Below are 21668 nucleotides of genomic sequence, written 5' to 3'. Positions count from 1 at the left end.
TTCCTCCGGGTGCTCTGGTTTCCTCCCACAGTCCAAAGATGTGCAGGTTAAGTGGATTGTCCATTATAAATTCCCTCTTGGTGTCCCAAGATGTGTAGATTAGATGGATTAGCCATGAAAAATGTGTGGGGTTATGGGAATAGGGCTTGGGTAAGATACTCTCAGAAAATCAGCAAACTTGATGGGCTAAATGGCCTCCTTCTGCACTGTCCGGATTCTATGATCATTCTATGAAAGTTGAAGAGAGTTAAGTCAACCAAATCCAGGTGTGGTGGCTTGTAGAATGCTCCAGGTTTGCAATTAGTGGTTTTTAAAAATTCATTCATGGGACATGGGCGTAGCTGGCTGGCCAGCATTTATTGCCCATCCCTCATTGCCCTTGAAAGGCAGTTGAGAGTCAACCACATTGCTGTGGCTCTGGAGTCACATGTAGGCCAGACCAGGTAAGGATAGAAGATTTCCTTCCCTAAAGGACATTAGTGAACCGGTTTTTCCGACAATGGTTTCATGGTCATCAGTAGATTCTTAAGTTCAGATCTTTTTATTGAATTCAAATTCCACCTTCTGCCGTGGCGGGATTCGAACCCGAGTCCCCAGAATATTAGCTGAGTTTCTGGATTAATAGGCTAGTGATAATATCACTCAGCCATCGCCTCCCATTTGTGCACTGCTTAAAGTCTGTAGGGAAAGGGGACAGTATGCCCCCCTCCGCACCCCACCCCTCCTCCCCCTCACACCAAGCAGCCTTTAGTTTACTATCCCTGAAGAGAATAAAAACTCAGCCCAATATCATTTTCTCAGCTCAGGTCTCTCGATTACTTCACCAGTCTCGCATGTTCCTGACACTTAAGTATATACTAAACTGGAGTGGGTGTAGGAATGATTCACTCCTGTTTCCATAGTTTCATTATAATACTCACTTTGTTTTAAGACTTGTTCAATTGTTCATTCAGGGCTCCTCCTGGGAAGCTGTGTTTTTTTAATGTTCTCTTTTGGTAGGTGTTTTGCCTTAAAGGTAGACTCGGTGGGAAGAATTTCCTTTGTTCTGTTCGCAGTGAAGTTGGATAACCACACATAAGAGAACAAATGCACGATTTGATAATGAAGACTGATTTGGCCTCTGTCCTGTTTTCCTGCAGATCGCTCAGAAATATGATCCTCAGAAGGAGGAGGAGTTGCGAGTCTGGATTGAGGGGATCACTGGGAAGCAGATTGGGGATAACTTCCAGAAAGGTCTGAAGGATGGTGTCATCCTTTGCGAGTGAGTATTTTACTTCCACCCTCTGATTTGTCAATAAGTTGGTAATTTGGCGAAACCATTTGGTCCTAACTATAGGGTTCATGGTGGGAGATATAGGAAGGATATCAGAGGTAGGCTCTTTACGCAGAGAGTGGTTGGGATGTGGAATGGACTGCCTGCAGTGATCGTGGAGTCAGACACTTTAGGAACATTTAAGCGGTTATTGGATAGGCGCATGGAGCACACCAGGATGATAGGGAGTGGGATAGCTTGATCTTGGTTTCAGATAAAGCTCGGCACATCATCGTGGGCCGAAGGGCCTGTTCTGTGCTGTACTGTTCTATTACCCCTGCCCCTGATTTTCCTCCTCCTCAGAGGCTGAGTTAGGTTCAATGGGGCAACACCTCAGCAGTCAAGGGCATTCAGCCTCCGATCTTTGGGTAAGTGTTCTCCAAGGTGGCCTTCAAGACCCACGACAACGCAGAATCGCCGAGCAGAAACTGATAGCCAAGTTCCGCACACATGAGGACGGTCTCAACTGGGATCTTGGGTTCATGTCACACTACATGTAACCCCTACCATACTGCCTGGATTTGCAAAATCCTACTATCTGTCCTGGCTTGAGACAATTTACACTTCTTTAACCTGCGATTATCCCTCTTTCCACTCACTTTGTCTGTACCTGTAAAGACTTGATTACCTGTAAAGACTCGCATTCCAACCATTATCTTACAATTGTGTCTCTGTCTATATATGCCGTGTTTGTGAAACCTACCTCTCCACTCCAGCTGATGAAGGAGCGGCGCTCCGAAAACTCGTGATTCCAAATAAACCTCTTGGACTTTAACCTGGTGTTGTGAGACTTCTTACTGTGTCCACCCCAGTCCAACGCAGACATCTCCACATCATAGGTTCAATGGGGTTACGTTCACCCTCTGGTATTTCAGTCAAGTCATTGTTTGGTATGAAATATCAGAATCACTAGGCTGATCAGCCATGGGGTGGGGCCACACCCAGTGGAAACTGTATGATGTCTCCCTAAACTCCTTACTTTTGAGATTCTTAGTACATTCCGTGCTAGTTTTGCATGCGCCATCCCACCCAGTGGGAGAAGCATTGCTGACTAAACCCAGGTGATGTATTTCTGGTCTCCTAAAGCACCTCTTGGTAAAATGTGCAGGCCGTGTCTTCCTTGTAGAAGTTGGATGCTTGATACTCTCTGGTTTGACCTATTCGCTGGAGGATGACACAACTGTTGAAGTGACAACTGTGGCCAGACTTCACTGGTCAAAGAAACATAACAAACGGGCCATTTTGATCCTAAGTCAGGTTTCACTGACGATAAAGATTGTAAGTTGCACATGTTGATCAAGATTGCAGAGAATACTGTGCGTGAAATTGTTTTGTGTTAAAAGGCTGGGCCTCTGGCTAACATCCAGCAACGTGTCTGCACTTGCGATGCATCAGACCTTGTGAAGGAAGCAGCCGTGTTATTGAACCTCTACCAAACTCAATGTAATGAGAGTGGAATTTGTGGTTTGAAATGTTGAGTTTGTTTTTTGTCCTGAAATGGGAATGTGTAATAGACATGTTTGAGGTTAAACCTTGAGCTGTCGTGCCACATGGTATCACAATGCCTTCCAGGCTGAATGTATGGACTTCTGTTTGTCTGCCTACCTCTATCTAAAATGGAATGGAAGCTAATAACCCACTCAGAAGGGCGGCACGGTGGCGCAGTGGTTAGCACTGCTGCCTCACAGCGCCAGGAACCGGGGTTCGATTCCATCCTTGGGTCACTGTCTGTGTGGAGTTTGCACTTTCTCCCCGTGTCTGCGTGTGTTTGCTCCGGTTTTCCCCCACAGTCCAAAAGACATGCTGGTTAGGTGCATTGACCTGAACAGGCGCTGGAGTGTGGTGACTAGGGGATTTTCACAGTAACTTCATTGCAGTGTTCATGTAAGCCTACTCGTGACAATAATAAATAAACTTAAACTATTTAAGCTTGCCCTTGACCCACTGTTCCCTGTACAGGATTTTGCTGCAATGTTACCTCTAAATCACACAACCATGTAGGAACCCAAAAGTTCTCATGTAGGCCACACACGCAGATTGGCCCGTTAAGTTATCAGTGTAGCTTAAAGACATAGAAACATGGAAAATAGGAGCAGGAGGAGGCCATTCAGCCCTTTGAACTTGCTCCACCATTCTGCCCCAGAGGCCTTCCTGTCTGGGGTTGAATAAGAGCAAAACTGTGGTCTGTTCAACTTAACAAATAAAAACTGCATTCATCGTTGACCCAAATGTATGGATTTCATTTTTGATGAGACTTTGTAGAAATGGAATTGTTATTTTTACTGAGCTCAGAAAAGCCTATCTGTTCCCTTACAATTGAGTCCCCTATAACTAACGCATTCTCACACGTTTTACTCCTCCCCTCTGCAGCAGAGACAACCGTGGTGCAACGAATGGGTACTTAAAAGATATTGCAGGAAACATTCAATATGGTTCGTGTCTGCAGCCTGTCTCCTCCAGACCCTATTACCCTCTCCCCGAGTGCCTAGGTGTTGGTTATGCTGCTGTGGGCGGAGCCCAGTGAAGTTAGGTCCCCCACTGTAGGAAGAAATTGGAACAGCTTGAATGGTATGATAGGACCGTTGGACTTTCTGGATTGGTCGCTTAGCTCATTGGAAGCAATGATGAGTCGAAGCTGGTTCCAGTGCGATCTTCACTTGTGGAGACATTGCAACTGATCCTGACCCTCTTCTCATCTGGGTTGGATGCACGCCAGGGCGGAGGATTGGATGGAGGAGTGGGCACTGTCTTGACTTGGACTCAGATTGTGTTTTTCTTCAGGGCTGGCCGTTATTGTGAGAATGCTGTCACAGGCTGTTATTCGTAAAAAAAAAAGTATCACTTCTATTTATTTACAGATCTATATAGATCTTCTTCCTGGACACTAAGTTATACTTCCCACCAGATCTTAGTTTCGAAATCATGCAAAATTGCATGACAATTCCATCAGTACCAGGTGCTCTTGATATTAACCCTTTAGAGGAACCCGTTTGACCCCGCTCCCCCCTTTTCTAATCAGTTAAGTTAAAAATTAAAGTTTATTTGTCACAAGTAGGCTTACATTAACACAATGTGGAGATGCCAGTATTGGACTGGGATGGGCACAGTAAGGAGTCTCACAACACCAGGTTAAAGTCCAACAGGTTTATTTGGAATCAAGAGCTTTAGGAGCGCTGCTTCTTCATCACTAACATGGCAATGGAGTTGGTGTGAAAATCCCCTAGTCACCACACTCCGGCGCCTAGTCGGGTACACTGAGGGAGAATTTAGCATGGCCCAATGCATCTAACCAGCAGGTCTTCCTTGTGTCGAGTTGTAGCACCTCAGCCTCTGCTCTGTCTGAGATCAGCTCTGGGTGGGATGAGCAGTGAGTCACTGCCCCAGAGGCCTTCCTGTCTGGGGTTGAATACGAGCAGAACTGTGGTCTGTTCAACTTGACAGGAATGCTCTCATTACTGAGCTCAGAAATGTGATGATGTAATTTGCTGCTTAAAGGACCAAATGTCAGCTAGATTCTACATTTTTCTCCAGTGACTCTGATTATTCTTGTGTGTATTTTTGGCTGTGGTTTTATTCTGAGCGGATACAGGCCGCTGTGTAGGTGAACATCCGATGTGTATACTGAAGCTGCTTTTGTACAGGCCTCAACAGCGGGAACTTTTACTGACATCTTCTGATACTGGTGTCTCCACAAAGTGGTCTCCAGCAATAACCCCAATGAAAACTTCTCCGACTGGCTGAAGCCTATAGCCATGGATAGAATGAAATAGTGTTTAATGATAGAAACACAGCCCCACACACTGTGGGATCATTCACAGAATCCCTACAGTGCTGAAGGAGGCCATTTGGTCCATCGAGACTGCACTGACAACAATCCCACCCAAGCCCTTTCCCTGTAACCCCACATATTTACCCTGCTAATCCCCATGACACTCAGGGGCAATTTAGCATGGCCAATCAACCTAACCCACACATCTTTGGACTGAGAGAGGAAACCAGAGCACCCAGAGGAAACCCACGCAGACATGAGGAGAATGTGCAAGCTCCACACAGACACAGTCACCCAGGGCCATAAATGAACCCGGGTCCTGGCATTGTGAGGCAGCAGCGCTAACCAATGAGCCACTCCCATTGTCTGTGTAGGTGAGGCTGTGGGGCACAAGATCAGTGTTGTCCGCAGTGCAATAAAATGTAGTATTTATCGTTTCCAACGCTGGGCCCAATCGCATTTCCGATAACAGGATAACTCTTAGTCAGGATGCCAGGAAAACTCCTCCACTGTTCTGTAAGAGCATCGACTTGCATTTGAGAGAGTAGATGGAAGCTTGCTTTACCAACCTGTCTGCAAGATAGCACCCGCAGAAATGTAGTATTCCTCAGTACTGTCCTGAACCATCAGCCGAGGTAAATGTATGCAGATCCCGAGAGTAGGGCTTGAATCGATGATCTTCAGACTCTGAGATGAAAGCGTGTCACTGAACAAAACCCATGTTTGGAATAAAATAGACATTGGCCAGGATTTTCCGCCCCCATTCATGTTGGACTAGCTAGAGTGGAAAATGTTGTGGAAAGGTCAAGGTTGTGTTTCACACCGATGTATAAGCAGGAAGTGATAGCCACACCCCACCCCCCCAAGTCAGTATCAGGCTACATTTCCTGCCGTTCAACATCAAGAACCTCCTTGTAATAATTTAGCATCTCATTATCGGGTCCATACGCCGCGATCGTACCCCCCACATCAAATACTGTGCCCATGGTGGCATGATGTTAGAGTATTGTGAAGCACGGCTGGTCGCTGAAGGCATGCACCTGGCACGCAGTAATCGCAGGGGTGACACAGTGCTCTGCGGAGAGGCTTGTGCCAGCTTGATCATCATAGAATCATGAAATCATAGAAACCCTACAGTGCAGAAAGAGGCCATTCGGCCCATCGAGTCTGCACCGACCACAATCCCACCCAGGCCCTACCTCCATATCCCTACATATTTTACCCGCTAATCCCTCTAATCTACGCATCCCAGGACACTAAGGGGCAATTTTAGCATGGCCAATCAACCTAACCCGCACATCTTTGGACTGTGGGAGGAAACCGGAGCACCCGGAGGAAACCCACGCAGACATGAGGAGAATGTGCAAACTCCACACAGACAGTGACCCAAGCTGGGAATCGAACCCAGGTCCCTGGAGCTGTGAAACAGCAGTGCTAACCACTGTGCTACCGTGCCACCCACTGATGCCAGGGGTTACCCAGGGGACGCACCGGGATGAACTTTGTTTCCAGGTGTGTTCGCTGTGTGCTGGAGCGGCCTTTAAAAATGGCACTGGGATCATTGGGTTGACGGCGGGGCGGGCAGGTCAGAGGTCGCCCGTCAGCAATATGTTATGGAAGCCCTGCCTACCTGCAGCCATTTTTCCTTAAAGGTCCCACACTATGTGGCAGAAAAAGCCGCCATTGCCATCCCGACATCGGCCTTTACCGATATTGGGGAAATTCTAGGCCTTTGACTTTTCAGTCACTGCGAATCGGTTCTCTTCCTGGGTATTCAAATCATGTAAGTATAAATTGCAGCCATACCTTTCCCTGTCTAACTAAATCCCTTTTCCTTCCTTTCTTTCTCTCCAACTGATAGACTGATAAACAAGATCAAACCCAACTCTGTGAAGAAAATCAACCGGGCAGCTTTAAATTGGCACCAGGTAAAACCCAGTTTGTAAAGGGAGGAGAAAGCGAGTGAAGATTTTGACAATATGTTTGCTGGAATTCCAGCTTCTTAAAACATTAAAGAAGGAAACTCGGGTTTCAGTTGCAGAGTTGCACAATGATTAGCGCTACTGCCTCACAGCGCCAGGGACCCGGGTTCGATTCTCGGCTTGGGTCACTGTCTGTGTGGAGTCTGCACGTTCTCCCCGTGTCTGCATGGGTTTCCTCCCACAGTCCAAAAGACGTGCTGGTTAGGGTGCTTTGGCCGTGCTAAATTCTCCCTCCGTGTACCTGAACAGAGTGTGGCGACTAGGGGATTTTCACAGTAACTTCATTGCGGTGTTAATGTAAGCCTTCTTGCGACACGAATAAATAAACTTTCAGCTTAAAGAAAAAGAATGAGCAGTCCTCAGAGTAGGGGAGAGCAGCCAGAGCGATTTGAGTGTGAAGGGGATGAGTTTTTGAGGCAAGAACTCAAACTCTTTGTTCTAGTGAGGCGATGGTCGAGGGGGTAGATGGTGGGGGTTGGGTGAGGGTCGAGGGGGTAGATGGTAGGGACGGGGTTTGGGTTGGAGTCGAGGGGGTGGATGGTGAGGGTGGGGTGTTGGGTGGGGTTTGAGGGGGTGGATGGTGGGGGCGGGGGGGTTGGGTGAGGGTCAAGGGGGTGGATGGTGGGAGTCGAGAGGGTGGGTGGTGGGGCTGGGGGTTGGTGGGGGGTGCTCCTTGAGGGACAAAAAAACATCAAGTGAAGCTTGGATGAGGAATCCAGCTTGTGCAGAAAAATAAACAAGGAAAGTCAGAGCTCCGGCCAAATCGAAATTAGAAAAGAATGCATTCAAATTCCTTTGTGGTTGAGAATGGATCCGTTTTTGTTTTGAACAGCTGGAGAATTTGTCCAATTTTATCAAGGCGATGCAGAATTACGGTATCAAACCACACGACACGTTTGAGGCAAATGACCTTTTTGAGAATGGGAACCTAACCCAGGTACAGACAGCACTGCTGGCCCTGGCAGGGATGGTGAGTATCAGATCAGCAGCAACTAAAAGTAATTCACTTGACGCATGTTATTATTTGCACAGATATGTTGCAGCTTTTAACACTGGATGTACTCCTCACTTCATAGCCTGTGCCCGAATGATCTCGCAGAGTCACCTTATTGCTCCCATTGCTGGTCCAGCTACCTAGGTGGGAGCGGGGGTGGGGCGTGTGAACATTGACTACTTTTAGCTTTCATTGATGTTTCCATAGAACCACAGAATCCCTACAGTGTAAAAAGAGGCCATTCGGCCCATCGAGTCTGCACCCACTCTCCAAAAGAACATCCCACCCAGGCCCCCCCTCTGCCCTATCCCCGTAATTCTGCACATTTAACATGGCCAACCCGCCCATCTTTGGAGCATGGGAGGAAACCGGAGCACCCGGAGGAAACCCACACAGACACGGGAGAATGTCGCCTGAGGCCGGATTTGAACCTGGATCCTTGGCGCTGTGAGGCAGCAGTGCTAACCATTGTGCCACAGAGCTAACCCATCCCTTCCTCTCTTGCTTCAAAAAGCATTGCTACGTGTAAACGCCGACTGTGGGTTAGGATAATTACAATGCCCTTGGGGTGTAATTATCCCAGTTAGAGTTCATGAAGGTTATTTAATGCCTCTATCTTGCGCTTTTATTCCCCCTGTTTTCATCTTCTTCAATTCCCTCCACATGACCGCTAATTTGGTGTGTGAGGTGATGGTGCCACAAGTGTTGGACCCACTTGTCCTTCTCGAGATGTCAGCGTGACCTTCTCAGTCTTGCCCCTTACTGCGCATTCACTTAGCACAGATCAAAGCTGGAACCTTTTACAACCGGGGTCCTTTTAAAACTGGGCCAATTGAGACACCAGGGAAGAAATTTCAAGAAATATTTACGTAAACATTCATCCCAGGTAAATTGAAGGGTCAGAGTTCAGAGAGATTATGATATGAAGGCCATTTTTGATTATAGAGACTTCCTCTTTCAGTTAGCATAGATAACTGAGGTGGGGGTGGGGGGGTGCAAACAGAAATGGAGCTTTATGGGGGCGGGGAAGCAGCCATGGTTTAATGGGAGGGTCGTGGAACACACAACTGTAGAAATGGCCAAATGGCTGGTATCTGTACTCCGAATCTTTAACTAATATTCGGTGCCCTCTCCTCCTAGGCAAAAACAAAGGGAGTAAATGCCGGAGTCGATATTGGTGTCAAATATGCCGACAAACAGCAGCGTTCTTTCAATCAGGAGACATTGAATGCAGGACAGTGCGTCATTGGACTTCAGGTAATAATATTCAACTGATATGCTCCGTCTTCTGATGGGAGTTAAACGTTGAGCAGGAAGGCCTCTTGTCCTATTGGCAGGTCCCTGCCATGGTAGCAATAATGAACAAAGAAAATTGCAGGAACAGACCCTTCAGCCCTCCAAACCTGCACCGACCCATGCTGCCCGTCTGAACTAAAACCACTATCCTTCCTGGGACCATATCCCTCTATTCCCATCCTATTCATGTATTTGTCAAGACGCCTCTTAAAAGTCGCTATCGTATCCGCTTCCACTACCTCCCCCGGCAACAAGTTCCAGGCACCCACCACCCTCTGTGTAACTAAAATTGCCTCGTACATCTCCTTTAAACCTTGCCCCTCGCACCTTAAACCCATGTCCCCTCGTAATTGACTCTTCAACCCTGGAAAAAACTTCTGACTATCCACTTTGTACATGCCCCTCATAATCTTGTAGACTTCTATCAGGATGATATTAGCTGGTATTCTAGGGCAAGGGAGAGGAAAATTCCAGTTTGGACTCCTACTCCTGATCACTGGACAACAATCCACGTTGAAAAATTCATGTATGCGGATGCTGGGTGAGGGTAGGATTGTGGATGCTGGGTGAGGGTATGATGCGCGACAATCAAGCACGTGGAACAAGGCTTCAGCTATTGAAGGCTTTTATTAGCAAACAATGGAACTAACTAACACGAGTACACCAGTTCAGACTGGAGGGGTCCCGCCGGAGCAGAGGGTCTTATACCTCTCCCCAGGAGGCGGGGCCCGACCGGGATGTGCCATAACAACATCTACCACAGGTAAACACCCTAACCCAACAACATTATACAACCCCCACAGTGGCAACCCCCTAACCCAACAGTAACATAGGAATAATCCACAGTGGTAACCAACGATGGTTCACCACATTCACCCCTCCTTTAAAAACAAAGGCCGGCGGGGTGCGAAAACAGGTCACATATGTACAAAATTCACAAGTCCAGACGGTCTGGAGGACCGCACCGTCGCTGTGATCTCCTCAACACCGGTTGCGACACCGGAGCAGGTGCTTGCGGTGGCGTTCTCTCCAAAACAGCGTCCGGCTGTCCCCTCGAGGACTCCCGGGCCGGTTGACCCTGGTGAGGCGATGGTGCAGGGGATCCTGGAACCTTCTGTGGTGGCGCCGATCTCCGAGTCTCAGGCAAGCTGTACATGGGAGTATAACTGTTATGCACTGGTCCCGGTGCTGACCGCGCCACGTCTGGGGAAGAAATAAGTGATAGGGGATTCGTGACAGGGGGTATGGGAGCGACAGGAGTTGCTACGTCCCCTGCGGGCGCCAGGTCTCGAATGGAGACTGTGTCCTCTCGCCCGTCAGGATATGCCACATAGGCATACTGAGGGTTGGCGTGGAGGAGTTGGACCGGTTCGACCAAGGGGTCGGACCTGCGGGCCCTCACATGTCGCCGCAGAAGGACGGGTCCTGGGTACGTCAACCAGGCTGGTAAGGAGATCCCCGAGGACGACTTCCGAGGGAATGAGAACATCCTCTCGTGGGGAGTAGCATTGGTTGCCGTACACAGGAGGGAGCGGATGGAATGAAGCGCATTTGGAAGGACCTCCTGCCAACGGGAGACTGGAAGGTCCCTGGATTTCAGCGCCAGTAGGACAGCCTTCCAGACTGTAGCATTCTCCCTCTCCACCTGTCCGTTACCCCTAGGGTTGTAGCTCGTGGTTCTACTAGAGGCAATCCCGTATGAGAGCAGGAATTGCCTCAAGTCGTTACTCATGAACGACGAGCCCCTGTCGCTATGTATGTAGCAGGGGTACCCGAACAGGGTAAAAAGATCACTGAATGCCTTAATCACTGTGGCAGTTGACGTGTCCGCACAGGGGACAACAAACGGGAACCGGGAGTACTCATCTATTATATTGAGAAAATAGACATTCCGGTCCATTGAGGGAAGGGGGCCCTTAAAATCCACACTCAGCCTCTCGAAGGGGCGAGTGGCCTTGACCAATTGTGCCCGGTCCGGTCGATAAAAGTGCGGTTTGCATTCCGCGCAAATCCGACAGCCTCTCGTCACTGACCTGACATCCTCCACCGAGTAGGGCAGGTTGCGGGCTTTTACGAAGTGGTAGAGTCGGGTGACTCCAGGATGGCACAGGTCATTGTGGAGGGCCTTCAAGCGGTCCTCCTGCATGATGGCGCATGTTCCGCGCGAGAGGGCATCCGAGGGCTCATTGAGCTTCCCTGGACGATACATAATATCGTAATTATAGGTGGAGAGCTCAATTCTCCACCACAAGATCTTATCGTTCTTGATCTTGCCCCCTGCGTGTTACTGAACATAAACGCCACGGATCGTTGATCCGTGATCAGGGTGAACTGCTTCCCCGCCAGGTAATGGCGCCAGTGTCTGACGGCCTCCACAGTGGCCTGAGCCTCCTTCTCCACCGCTGAGTGCCGAATTTCGGGGCCTTGAAGGGTGCGGGAAAAGAACGCGACGGGCCTGCCTGCCTGGTTTAGTGTGGCGGCTAGGGCGAAATCAGATGCATCACTTTCCACCTGGAAAGGGATGGATTCATCCACCGCGTGCATCGTGGCTTTCGCAATGTCGCTTTTCAAAGCCTTGAAGGCCAATTGGGCCTCCGGCGTGAGTGGGAAGGTCGTGGACTTGATGAGCGGACGAGCTTTGTCCGCGTAGTTGGGGACCCACTGTGCATAATACGAAAAGAAGCCGAGGCATCTCCTCAGTGCTTTTGTGCTAGCGGGCAAGGGAAGTTCAGTAAGGGGGCGCATACGGTCTGGATCAGGGCCAATGACCCCATTTTCCACCACGTATCCAAGGATAGCTAACCTGCGCGTACGGAATACGCACTTCTCCCTGTTATAGGTCAGATTCAGGCGAGATGCAGTGCGCAGAAAGTGTTGGAGATTCGTGTCATGGTCCTGCTGGTCATGGCCGCAGATGGTGACGTTATCCAGGTACGGAAAGGTAGCCCGCAACCCATTCTGGTCCACCATTCGGTCCATAGCACGCTGGAAGACCGAGACCCCATTGGTGACACCAAATGGAACCCTGAGAAAATGGTATAGACGACCATCCGCCTCAAAAGCCGTGTATTGTCGGTCCTCTGGGCGGATGGGGAGTTGATGGTAGGCGGACTTAAGGTCTATGGTAGAGAACACCCGGTACTGCGCAATCTGATTGACCATATCAGAAATGCGCGGGAGAGGATACGCATCCAGCTGCGTATAACGGTTAATGGTCTGACTGTAGTCGATGACCATCCGAGGTTTGTTCCCGCTTTTAACCACGGACTAGCACTGGCCTGTATGATCCCTTCCTTGAGGAGCCGCTGAACCTCAGATCTGATAAAGATCCGGTCTTCAGCGCTGTAACGCCTACTCTTAATAGCGATGGGCTTGCAGCCTGGTACCAGATTCTTAAATAAAGAAGGTGTGGTGATTTTTAGTGTGGAGAGATTGCATGCGGGGCGCTTTGGGCAATTTGGAGGCTGCGGCTGATTCCCTACTGCCAGTGAAGGGAGTGGCCCACCGTACTGTAGGATCACACTCTTCATGTGGACCATAAAATTTAGTCCGAGGAGAATTGGCGCACAAAGGTGCGGTAACACAAGGAGCCTGTATCGCTCGTAAATTGTGCCCTGTACCTCTAGGGTTACCATACAACGTCCTTGGATCGGTACAGACCGGGACCGTGATGCCATGGAAATTGTTTGTTTGGCAGGTAGAACCCGGAGTCCACACCTTTTTGCAGTGTCAGGGTGAATAAAACTCTCGGTGCTCCCACTGTCAAACAGACAATACACAGTACGACCATTTACCTTGATGTTCATCATGGAATTATCAAGCCTGTGATGCTTTGTCTGGTCCAGAGAGATCGACGCCACCGTTGGCCCCTGGGCGTCACTGCATGCAGCCGAGGTTGATGCTGAGGACCCCTGCTGGTCGCTCCTAGTCGTCGTTGACCATGATGGCCGCCCCCATGAATCGCACGTGGGTGAGGGCGCCAAACGTAGCGACTCCTGGTGGTCTTCCTCCTCCTCCGTCAGCCACGATGGCGCCGTCCTGGATTCGCACGTGGTCGGACCTCGTGGGTACTGCGACGTCGAAGGAGATTGTCTCCGCTCTGGAGGGTCACAGGCTGCACTGCCGTTTTTGGGCTTTGACCTGCAAACTTTAGCATAGTGCCCCTTTTTACCACACTGGCTGCAGATCGCCGTTTTTGCAGGACACTGTTGCCGTGAATGCTTGGCTCCGCCGCAAAAATAGCATCGCTGGCCGCCTGGAGCTGCCGCCGTCGTCGGATCGATATGGGAGCGCGAGCCCGTGGGGCGAGGAGGGATTTGTGCTTGCTCCTGCCACGTTGTCTCCACGTGGTCTTCGGGGTACAGAGCCAAGCTTTTCGACGCTGCCTCCAGCATCTCAGCCATCTCCATCGCTTGGGTCAAGTTGAGGTTCCCTTTCTCTAATAACTTAAGCCGGATGTACGAGGACCCTACCCCTGCTACGAATGCATCTCGGGCGAGGTCGTACATATATTGCTCTGCTGACACATCTTTACAATCGCAACCCCTGGCAAGCTGCAAGAGCTCATTGGCGTAGTCCTCCATGGTATCGCCCGACTGCCGACGTCGTGTAGCGAGGAGGTAACGAGCGTGTATCTCGTTGGGTGGTCTCGTGTATCGTTTCTTCAAGAGCTCGATGGCCCTCGGGTAAGTGGTGGCCGCACGAATCGCAAGATAAATCGTGTCGCTTACCCTCGCGTGGAGGACCTGGAGTTTGTCGTCGTCTGTAGTAACAGCTACAGAGGCTGCCAGGTAGTCTTCGAAACACTTCCACCAGTGGTCGAAGGTGTTAGCGGCACCGACCGCACGTGGGTCCAGTGCCAGATGCTCTGGTTTTAATATTTGTTCCATACTCCCTTTTTACTGTTGAGAGTTTTATGTTTGCTAATAAAATTGATGCGCGACAATCAAGCACGTGGAACAAGGCTTTAGCTATTGAAGGCTTTTATTAGCAAACAATGGAACTAACTAACACGAGTACACCAGTTCAGACTGGAGGGGTCCCGCCGGAGCAGAGGGTCTTATACCTCTCCCCAGGAGGCGGGGCCCGACCGGGATGTGCCATAACAACATCTACCACAGGTAAACACCCTAACCCAACAACATTATACAACCCCCACAGTGGCAACCCCCTAACCCAACAGTAACATAGGAATAACCCACAGTGGTAACCAACGATGGTTCACCACAGGGTAGGATTGTGGATTTGGCTGTGATGTTCGTGTAGTCAAATAACTTACCAACCCCTCCCACCGAGGGTTCTGTGTGGATAATGGCCACTGACCGAGGAGCTGGATCGAACCTGGGTGTCAGTGTAATCCGGCCAAAGTCAATGTCTTTAGGAAAAGAGAAAACAAGTCAATGAAAAAAAGTGCGTTGCAAGTGTTTGGAAAGAGTCTCTTTCTGGTTGGCTGACTATCTATGCATTGTGTTCATGGTGTTATATCTCTCTCTGTGCTTCAGATGGGGACCAATAAATGTGCTAGCCAGACTGGAATGAGCGCCTATGGCACCAGACGACATCTTTATGATCCAAGGTCACAAATCCCTGCCTCAATGGACCAGTCTACCATTAGTTTACAAATGGGGACCAACAAAGGAGCAAGTCAGGTTTGTGCCACCTTGACAGTTGAAAACTGGGGAACAAAAGGTGTGCGTGTGTTGCGTTGCTGCTTGATTGAACTCTCATCTCCTGAGTCCCATGCACTTCAGAGTCTTGAGCACCAAATCTGGTGCAGTACTGCTGGAGTGCTGAACTGTCAGGTGCCCGCATTCAGACAAGGCCTTAAAATGGGGCCCAATCCGGACATTTTAAAAAAGCCGCATTAATATTTAAAACTAGTCAGCATCACTGTTGTTTTTTATGGGAGTTTGCTGTGCACAAAATAACTGCTGCTCCTCCTATTGGTACAAGAGTGACTAAATTTCATCATATTTGGGATATCCTGAGGTTGCGACATGACCTAAAATTGCAAGTCCTTTACTCCTACTGCGTGCACTGATTTTAAAACCAAGCTAAATATTGTCGTCCTGTCTGTATTGGAAATGGTGTAAACAAAATATTTCAGTCTTGCAGTTGGTGTTGAATGGTTTGATCTTCAGCTGTTGTAACTGCTTCCCCGTCTTAACGTGTGAAGTTCAGGTAAATTCTCTCTTAAAAAGATAACAGTAAGAAGTCTCACAACACCAGGTTAAAGTCCAATGGGTTTATTTGGAATCATGAGCTTTTGGAGCGCTGCTGCTTTATCAGGTGAGTCAGCACTCCGAAAGCTCGTGATTCCAAATAAAACTGTTGCACTTTAACCTGGTGTTGTGAGACTTATTGCTGTGCCCTCCCCAGTCCAACGCCGGCATCTCCACATCTTAAAAAGATAAGAAATAGGAACAGGAGTAAGCCATGCGGCCTCTCAAGCCTGCTCTGCTGTTCAATAAGATTATGACTGATTTTCATTATCAAATTCCACCTTGTGCCCTCTGTCCATAGCCTGAGTCCCTTGATGCCCAAAAATCTATTGATGTTTGTCTTGAATAAATTGTCTGGGCATCCACAGCCCACTGTGGTAGAGACTATCAAAACTTCACAACCCCAAGTGAAGAAATGTGTCAGTCCTAAATGACAGACCCAATATCTTGTATTAGAATGATCCTGAAAAACTTCCATTAAGCATGGACTTCCCCCTCTCCATATTTTCACTGATTCCTACCTCCTGCCCCCCCTTCTCACCATATCCCTCAATACATCCCCTCCCATGAATGGCTGCCTAGTTATTGGTTGATCTCCAAGGCATCTGCAACTGGCAGGACTTGCAGATAGTGAGGAACATTGTCAGAGGCTACAGAAGGATATAGATAGGCTGGAAATTTGGGCAAAGAAATGGCAGATGGAGTTCAATCCTGATAAATGTGAAGTGATGCATTTTGGTGGGAATAATGTAGGGAGGAGCTACACGATAAATGGAAGAACCATAAAGGGTGTAGAGACGCAGAGGGACCTGGGTGTGCAAGTCCACAGATCTTTGAAGGTGACGTCACAGGTGGAGAAGGTGGTGAAGAAGGCATATGGCATGCTTGCCTTTATAGGACGGGGCATAGAGTATAAAAGTTGGGGTCTGATGTTGCAGATGTATAGAACGTTGGTTCGGCCGCATTTGGAATACTGCGTCCAGTTCTGGTCGCCACACTACCAGAAGGACGTGGAGGCTTTGGAGAGAGTACAGAGGAGGTTTACCAGGATGTTGCCTGGTATGGAGGGGCTTGGTTATGAGGAGAGATTGGGGAAACTGGGGTTGTTCTCCTTGGAAAGACGGAGGATGAGGGGAGACTTAATAGAGGTGTATAAAATTATGAAAGGCATAGATAGGGTGAACGGTGGGAAGCTTTTCCCCGGGTCGGTGGTGACGTTCACGAGGGGTCATAGGTTCAAGGTGAAGGGGGGGAGGTGTAACACAGATATCAGAAGGACATATTTTACACAGAGGGTCGTGGGGGCCTGGAATGGGTTGCCGGGCAAGGTGGTGGAGGCGGACACACTGGGAACGTTTAAGACTTATCTAGACAGCTATATGAACGGAGTGGGAATGGAGGGATACAAAAGAGTGGTCTAGTTTGGACCAGGGAGCGGCGTGGGCTAATTGTTCTTTGTTTCTCGTTTCAAGGCTTCATTCTATGATCATCTTGCTGGTGCCAGTACAGAGCGAGACTGCGGATAGTTGGGAACCTGTCTCGGGGGCAGGGAATTCATATGGTGTTCGTGGAAGTGGAAATGAATAGCGTTGGGAAGCATTTTCCGATCAGGGCCAGTGTGATCTCCTGGACTCGTTTCGATCGCCTCAGGGGGTCGGAGAGGAATTTCCCAGATTTTTTTTTCCCCATATTGGCCCTGGGGTTTTCACTCTGGGTTTTCGCCTCTCCCTGGAGATCACATGGTCTGGAATGGGGGGGTAGGGGTGAGTTAATAGGTTGTGATGAACAAAGCATCATAGCTGTGAGGGACAGCTCGGGGATAGGATATTAGTATGTAGATAGGCTGGAAAATTGGGCGGGGATCCTGGATTCAGGATTCAATCCTGGACCGGGGAGCGGCGCGGGCTTGGAGGGCCGAAGGGCCTGTTCCTGTGCTGTATTGTTCTTTGTTCTTTGTTTGCATCAGGAAAGCAGACAATCTGTTTTGCCTGCTTCCCTGGTATTATATTTCAGGATTTGATTACTTTTCTTAGAATTATGAAGTTTCGACACCCTCGCAGATAACATCCATGTAGTTCGTCACAGAGTACCACAACCCTCTGTGGCAGAGAATTCCAAAGATTCATAACCATTTCATAGAATCCCTACAGTGCAGAAGGAGGCCAGTCAGCCCATCGAGCCTGCGCCAACCACAATCCCACCCAAACCCTATCCCCATAACCCCACGTATTTACTCTGCTAATCCCCCTGATGCTAATGGTCCAGTCAACCTAGCCTGTACATCCTTGGCGTGTGGGAGGAAACCAGAGCACCCGGAGGAAACCCACGCAGACACGGGGAGAATGTGCAAACTCCACACAGTCACCTGAGGCTGGAATTGAACCCGGGTGTCTGACGCTGTGAGGCTGCAGTGCTAATCACTGTGCCACCGTGCTACCCCTTCAGGCGAAAAACATTTTCCTAGAACTCTTTTCTTATTCCCAAGTGGGGTGATTTTATTTGATTTTTTTTCTCCCTCTACTGTTCTAAGGCAACGTTAATCCTGGTTGGTTGTCCTTGGACAGTTCTGTCGCTACTGATGCGCAGTTTTTGCCCATTTGTAATACGAACAATAACCTTTCTTTCCCACTCTCGTTCAGGCTGGTATGACCGCGCCAGGCACCCGAAGGCCCATTTACGACAAGAAGCTGGGCACCGAGCAGTGTGACAACAGCACCGCCTCCCTGCAGATGGGCAGCAATCAGGGCGCCAACCAGAGTGGCACCAACTTTGGTCTCGGCCGCCAGATCTACGACCCCAAGTATTGTTCAAACGCGGGGCCTGGATTGAATGGAAGCAATTCGGATTACAGTGTGGACGGCTACCCAGAAAACCCCGCTAACTCCTCCTGAACAATGCGAGGGAATCCATCACCATCTCCGTGGTAACGAGGGAAAGAGCGACTCGCTGTCCAGCTTCTCCATGTGGCTAATATCCCCTGTGTCACCTTTGAACTGTTCCCAAATGCCTCTCCATTTCTGATCATTTTTTAAAAAACTTTAATGAACGTGACCACAAATTGATTTCCTTGCTTTTGAACCTTTTATTTTTAACTTGCATTTTAATCCTGCATTGATTTGAGCGAAAGAAAATTATTTGAATTTAAAAAAATAAATAAAGCAAGGTTTATTTGACACTGAAAAAAAGTTGGGGGAGGGGGAAATAATTTTTGGCTTCAGTAATAAAAAAGCAGCAGTGATGTTGCCGAAACAGTATTTCGAAGACCCTTCGACTCACTTCAGTCTTTGTGACTCATTCCCCTTACTGTTTTCGTTAACAGTTTAGCACAGCATGTCTTTTTTTAAAAAAATGTATATAATCCTCTCTTCCCAGAAGAAAGTGAGAATGTTCCGGAATGTCAATGTTTCCAAAGACCAATTGCTCATGCGGAACAGGCTGGGTGGGAAAAGGCAGCCACCTGTTTCCAATTTTTCCACCCTGCCAACTCCAATAATGTCCCAAGGCTGCTGCGTTTACACTTTTTTAATGTTGTTGTTATTGCTTTTAAAAACAAACTGGATTCTTTTCAAATCTGACTAACATTCCAAAGGATTAGGAGTGTGGAGATTGTGTAGAGAGTCAGCCCTCTGGACGAAGTCTTGCACGATGCTTGGGCCCGTGAGTCTACACAGCTTTAGGTTTTTAGCACAGGAACAAGACGGATTCTTTAACAATGAGAACATTCCCCCCCCCCCCCCCCCCAAAATGTCCGGTCCAATGATTTTGACCCCCCCAAAATGTCCGGTCCAATGATTTTGACCAGTATCTATTTACAAAGCTTGGAGTATGGTTATTGCTGAGCCTGCAGCACGGTGGCACAGTGGTTAGCACTGCCGCCTCACTGCGCCAGGGACCTGGGTTGCATTCCAGCCTCGGATGACTTGTCTGTGTGGAGTTTGCACGTTCTCCCCAAGTCTGCGTGGGTTTCCTCCGGGTGCTCCAGTTTCCTCCCACGCTCCAAAGATGTGTAGGTGAGGTGGATTGGCCATGCTAAATTGCCCCTTAGTGTCCCAAGATTTGTAGGTTAGATGGATTAGCCATGGGAAATGTGTGGGGTTACAGGGATAGGGCGGAGGAGCGGGGCTGGGTAAGATACTGTGTCAGAGTCAACGTAGACTCGATGGGCCGAATGGCCTCCTTCTGCTCTGAAGAGATTCTGTGATCTATTGAGTGGCAGTACTTCTTTCATGTGTGGATTGCTGAATGTGCGACGCTCTTCATACCATCCTGCTCGACTTGCTGTAACCCCTTCCCATGCCCATATACCCATTAGTATCATAATTAATAGCTATAGCTCCAGATATACAATCTGGAAGCACAGGAATCTGACCTGAACTGGGCATTTGACAATTCACAATTTGAAGTTATCACATACTCAATGGCGGAAGATCCGGGTATTGAGACTATCCGGAGTGTCTGTGGAAGGTAGGGGGGGATTTGTACTGCACGCCTTGTGGTATTGGCAATGTCAGAAAGCCCAGCTCCTGGAACGCTGTTTTCTCTTGGACTCTGAGAGAGCCATAGATGGAGGGAATAACTGCCACATCCCCACCGACATTTCCTGAAAATAATATCCACATCTAGGGCAGGGATCCATGTCAGCACCATTTTCATTAGACTCTTAGAACAATAACACTTCCTAACAGCCACCCTTTCTGATTCTTATATTGCAAATTGAAGGAAAATCTGTTTGATTTACTTTACTCCATTTCCCCATGTACCTGGTTGAAAAGAAGATTGAACTGCTCCTGTACAAGAGAGAGCATCATCGCTCCAGATTTCGCAGTCTCTCTCTATCTCTATCTCTCCTGTGGATCACTTGTCACCAGTGAACTGTGCCCTGTACTATGTATGCAGATTATTTGTAACTTTTTAGTTAATAAATGTTTTTGTAATTTTCCTTGTTCAGTTTTATTTGACGACATTGGTTTCACTTTGCAGCTTCTAATGTACGAGTGGGATTTCTGTGACATTGCGCTGGGCACCCTGGAGTCTCCAGCTACGGTTGAGGTGATAAACCTAGCCTGTTCCTTTAAGACCCAACTGCTCCAAATAGGCCCATCTGAGCAACCGTTCAGCAAGTTTCAAATTCTTCCGATCAGAGGGCAATGATAATTGTAAATATCAGGCTCGTGTGAAAACTGTAATATCCTCTTGCATCTGTGATGATGGATGTGGATGATCAGAGGTGTCTGGTATATTGCAGATGGAAAATTATCTTGTTGATCAGTCCCTGTCTTAGGGCTTGATGTTTACAAGAATGCCCAAAGTCCAATTTCATCAGTGGAAAGGAAATCAAAATTATTTCTATGCTGTGTTTGAGTTTAAATTTATTATCACAAGTGGGCTTACGTTAACACTGGAATGAAGTTACTGTGAAAATCCCCGAGTCGCCCAGCTCTGGTGCCTGTTCGAGTACACTGAGGGAGAATTTAGCATGGCCAATGCACCCAACCAGCATGTCTTTTGGACTACTTGATGACAATTAAACTCTATGATCTTAACTGGAGGATAAAACATTGTAGGGAACATGGTTTAAATCTTTTGTCTATGTTGTAACCGATCATACATCTGTTACATGCTTACACTATTGTCTAACTTGCCAGAAGCAGCTGCTTGCCTCCCCCATTATCATTGCTCCTAATTTTGTCCCTTCTTCTGGAGGGACACTGACTCCTGTTCCTTGCCTTTCTCTAACCCAGGGGCGGCACGGTGACACAGTGGTTAGCACTGCTGTCTCACAGTGCCAGGGACCCAGGTTTGATTTCCGGTCACTGTGTGGAGTTTCTCCCCATTGGAGTTTCTCCCCATGTCTGTGTGGGTTTCCTCCGGGTGCTCTGGTTTCCTCCCACAGGCCAAAGATGTGCAGGTCAGGTGGATTGGCCATGCTAAATTGACCTTAGTGTCAAAGGGACTGGCTAGAGTAAATGCAAGGTGTTAAGGGGATAGGGCCTGGGTGGGGTTGTGGTCGGTGCAGACACAATGGGCCAAATGGCCTCCTGCACAATAGGATCCTATGATTCTATCCAAGTGGCTATTCTTCACATCTAACCAA

At 48.5% G+C, this 21668-nt stretch overlaps 2 protein-coding genes across 3 annotated transcripts in view; both read left to right on the top strand.

The window, feature by feature from the left end:
- The window catches only part of LOC144479445 (calponin-2-like), a 45304-nt gene extending 24792 nt beyond the window's left edge, over nucleotides 1-20512 (top strand). For both annotated transcript variants that reach the window (XM_078198121.1, XM_078198123.1), the window contains exons 2-7: nucleotides 1140-1261; nucleotides 6943-7009; nucleotides 7896-8033; nucleotides 9198-9314; nucleotides 14855-15001; nucleotides 18214-20512. In XM_078198121.1, coding sequence (XP_078054247.1) covers nucleotides 1140-1261; nucleotides 6943-7009; nucleotides 7896-8033; nucleotides 9198-9314; nucleotides 14855-15001; nucleotides 18214-18465 — 843 coding nt within the window. In that variant the 3' untranslated portion in view covers nucleotides 18466-20512. The remainder of the gene's footprint in view (nucleotides 1-1139; nucleotides 1262-6942; nucleotides 7010-7895; nucleotides 8034-9197; nucleotides 9315-14854; nucleotides 15002-18213) is intronic.
- The window catches only part of LOC144479440 (tight junction protein ZO-3-like), a 335349-nt gene that overhangs the window by 208358 nt on the left and 105323 nt on the right, over nucleotides 1-21668 (top strand). The window lies entirely within an intron of this gene.

Source organism: Mustelus asterias, chromosome 26 (assembly GCF_964213995.1).
Source record: "Mustelus asterias chromosome 26, sMusAst1.hap1.1, whole genome shotgun sequence".
Lineage (NCBI taxonomy): Eukaryota > Metazoa > Chordata > Chondrichthyes > Carcharhiniformes > Triakidae > Mustelus > Mustelus asterias.
Note: the sequence above shows the minus strand (reverse complement) of the source record. Positions and strands in the feature narration are given on the sequence as shown.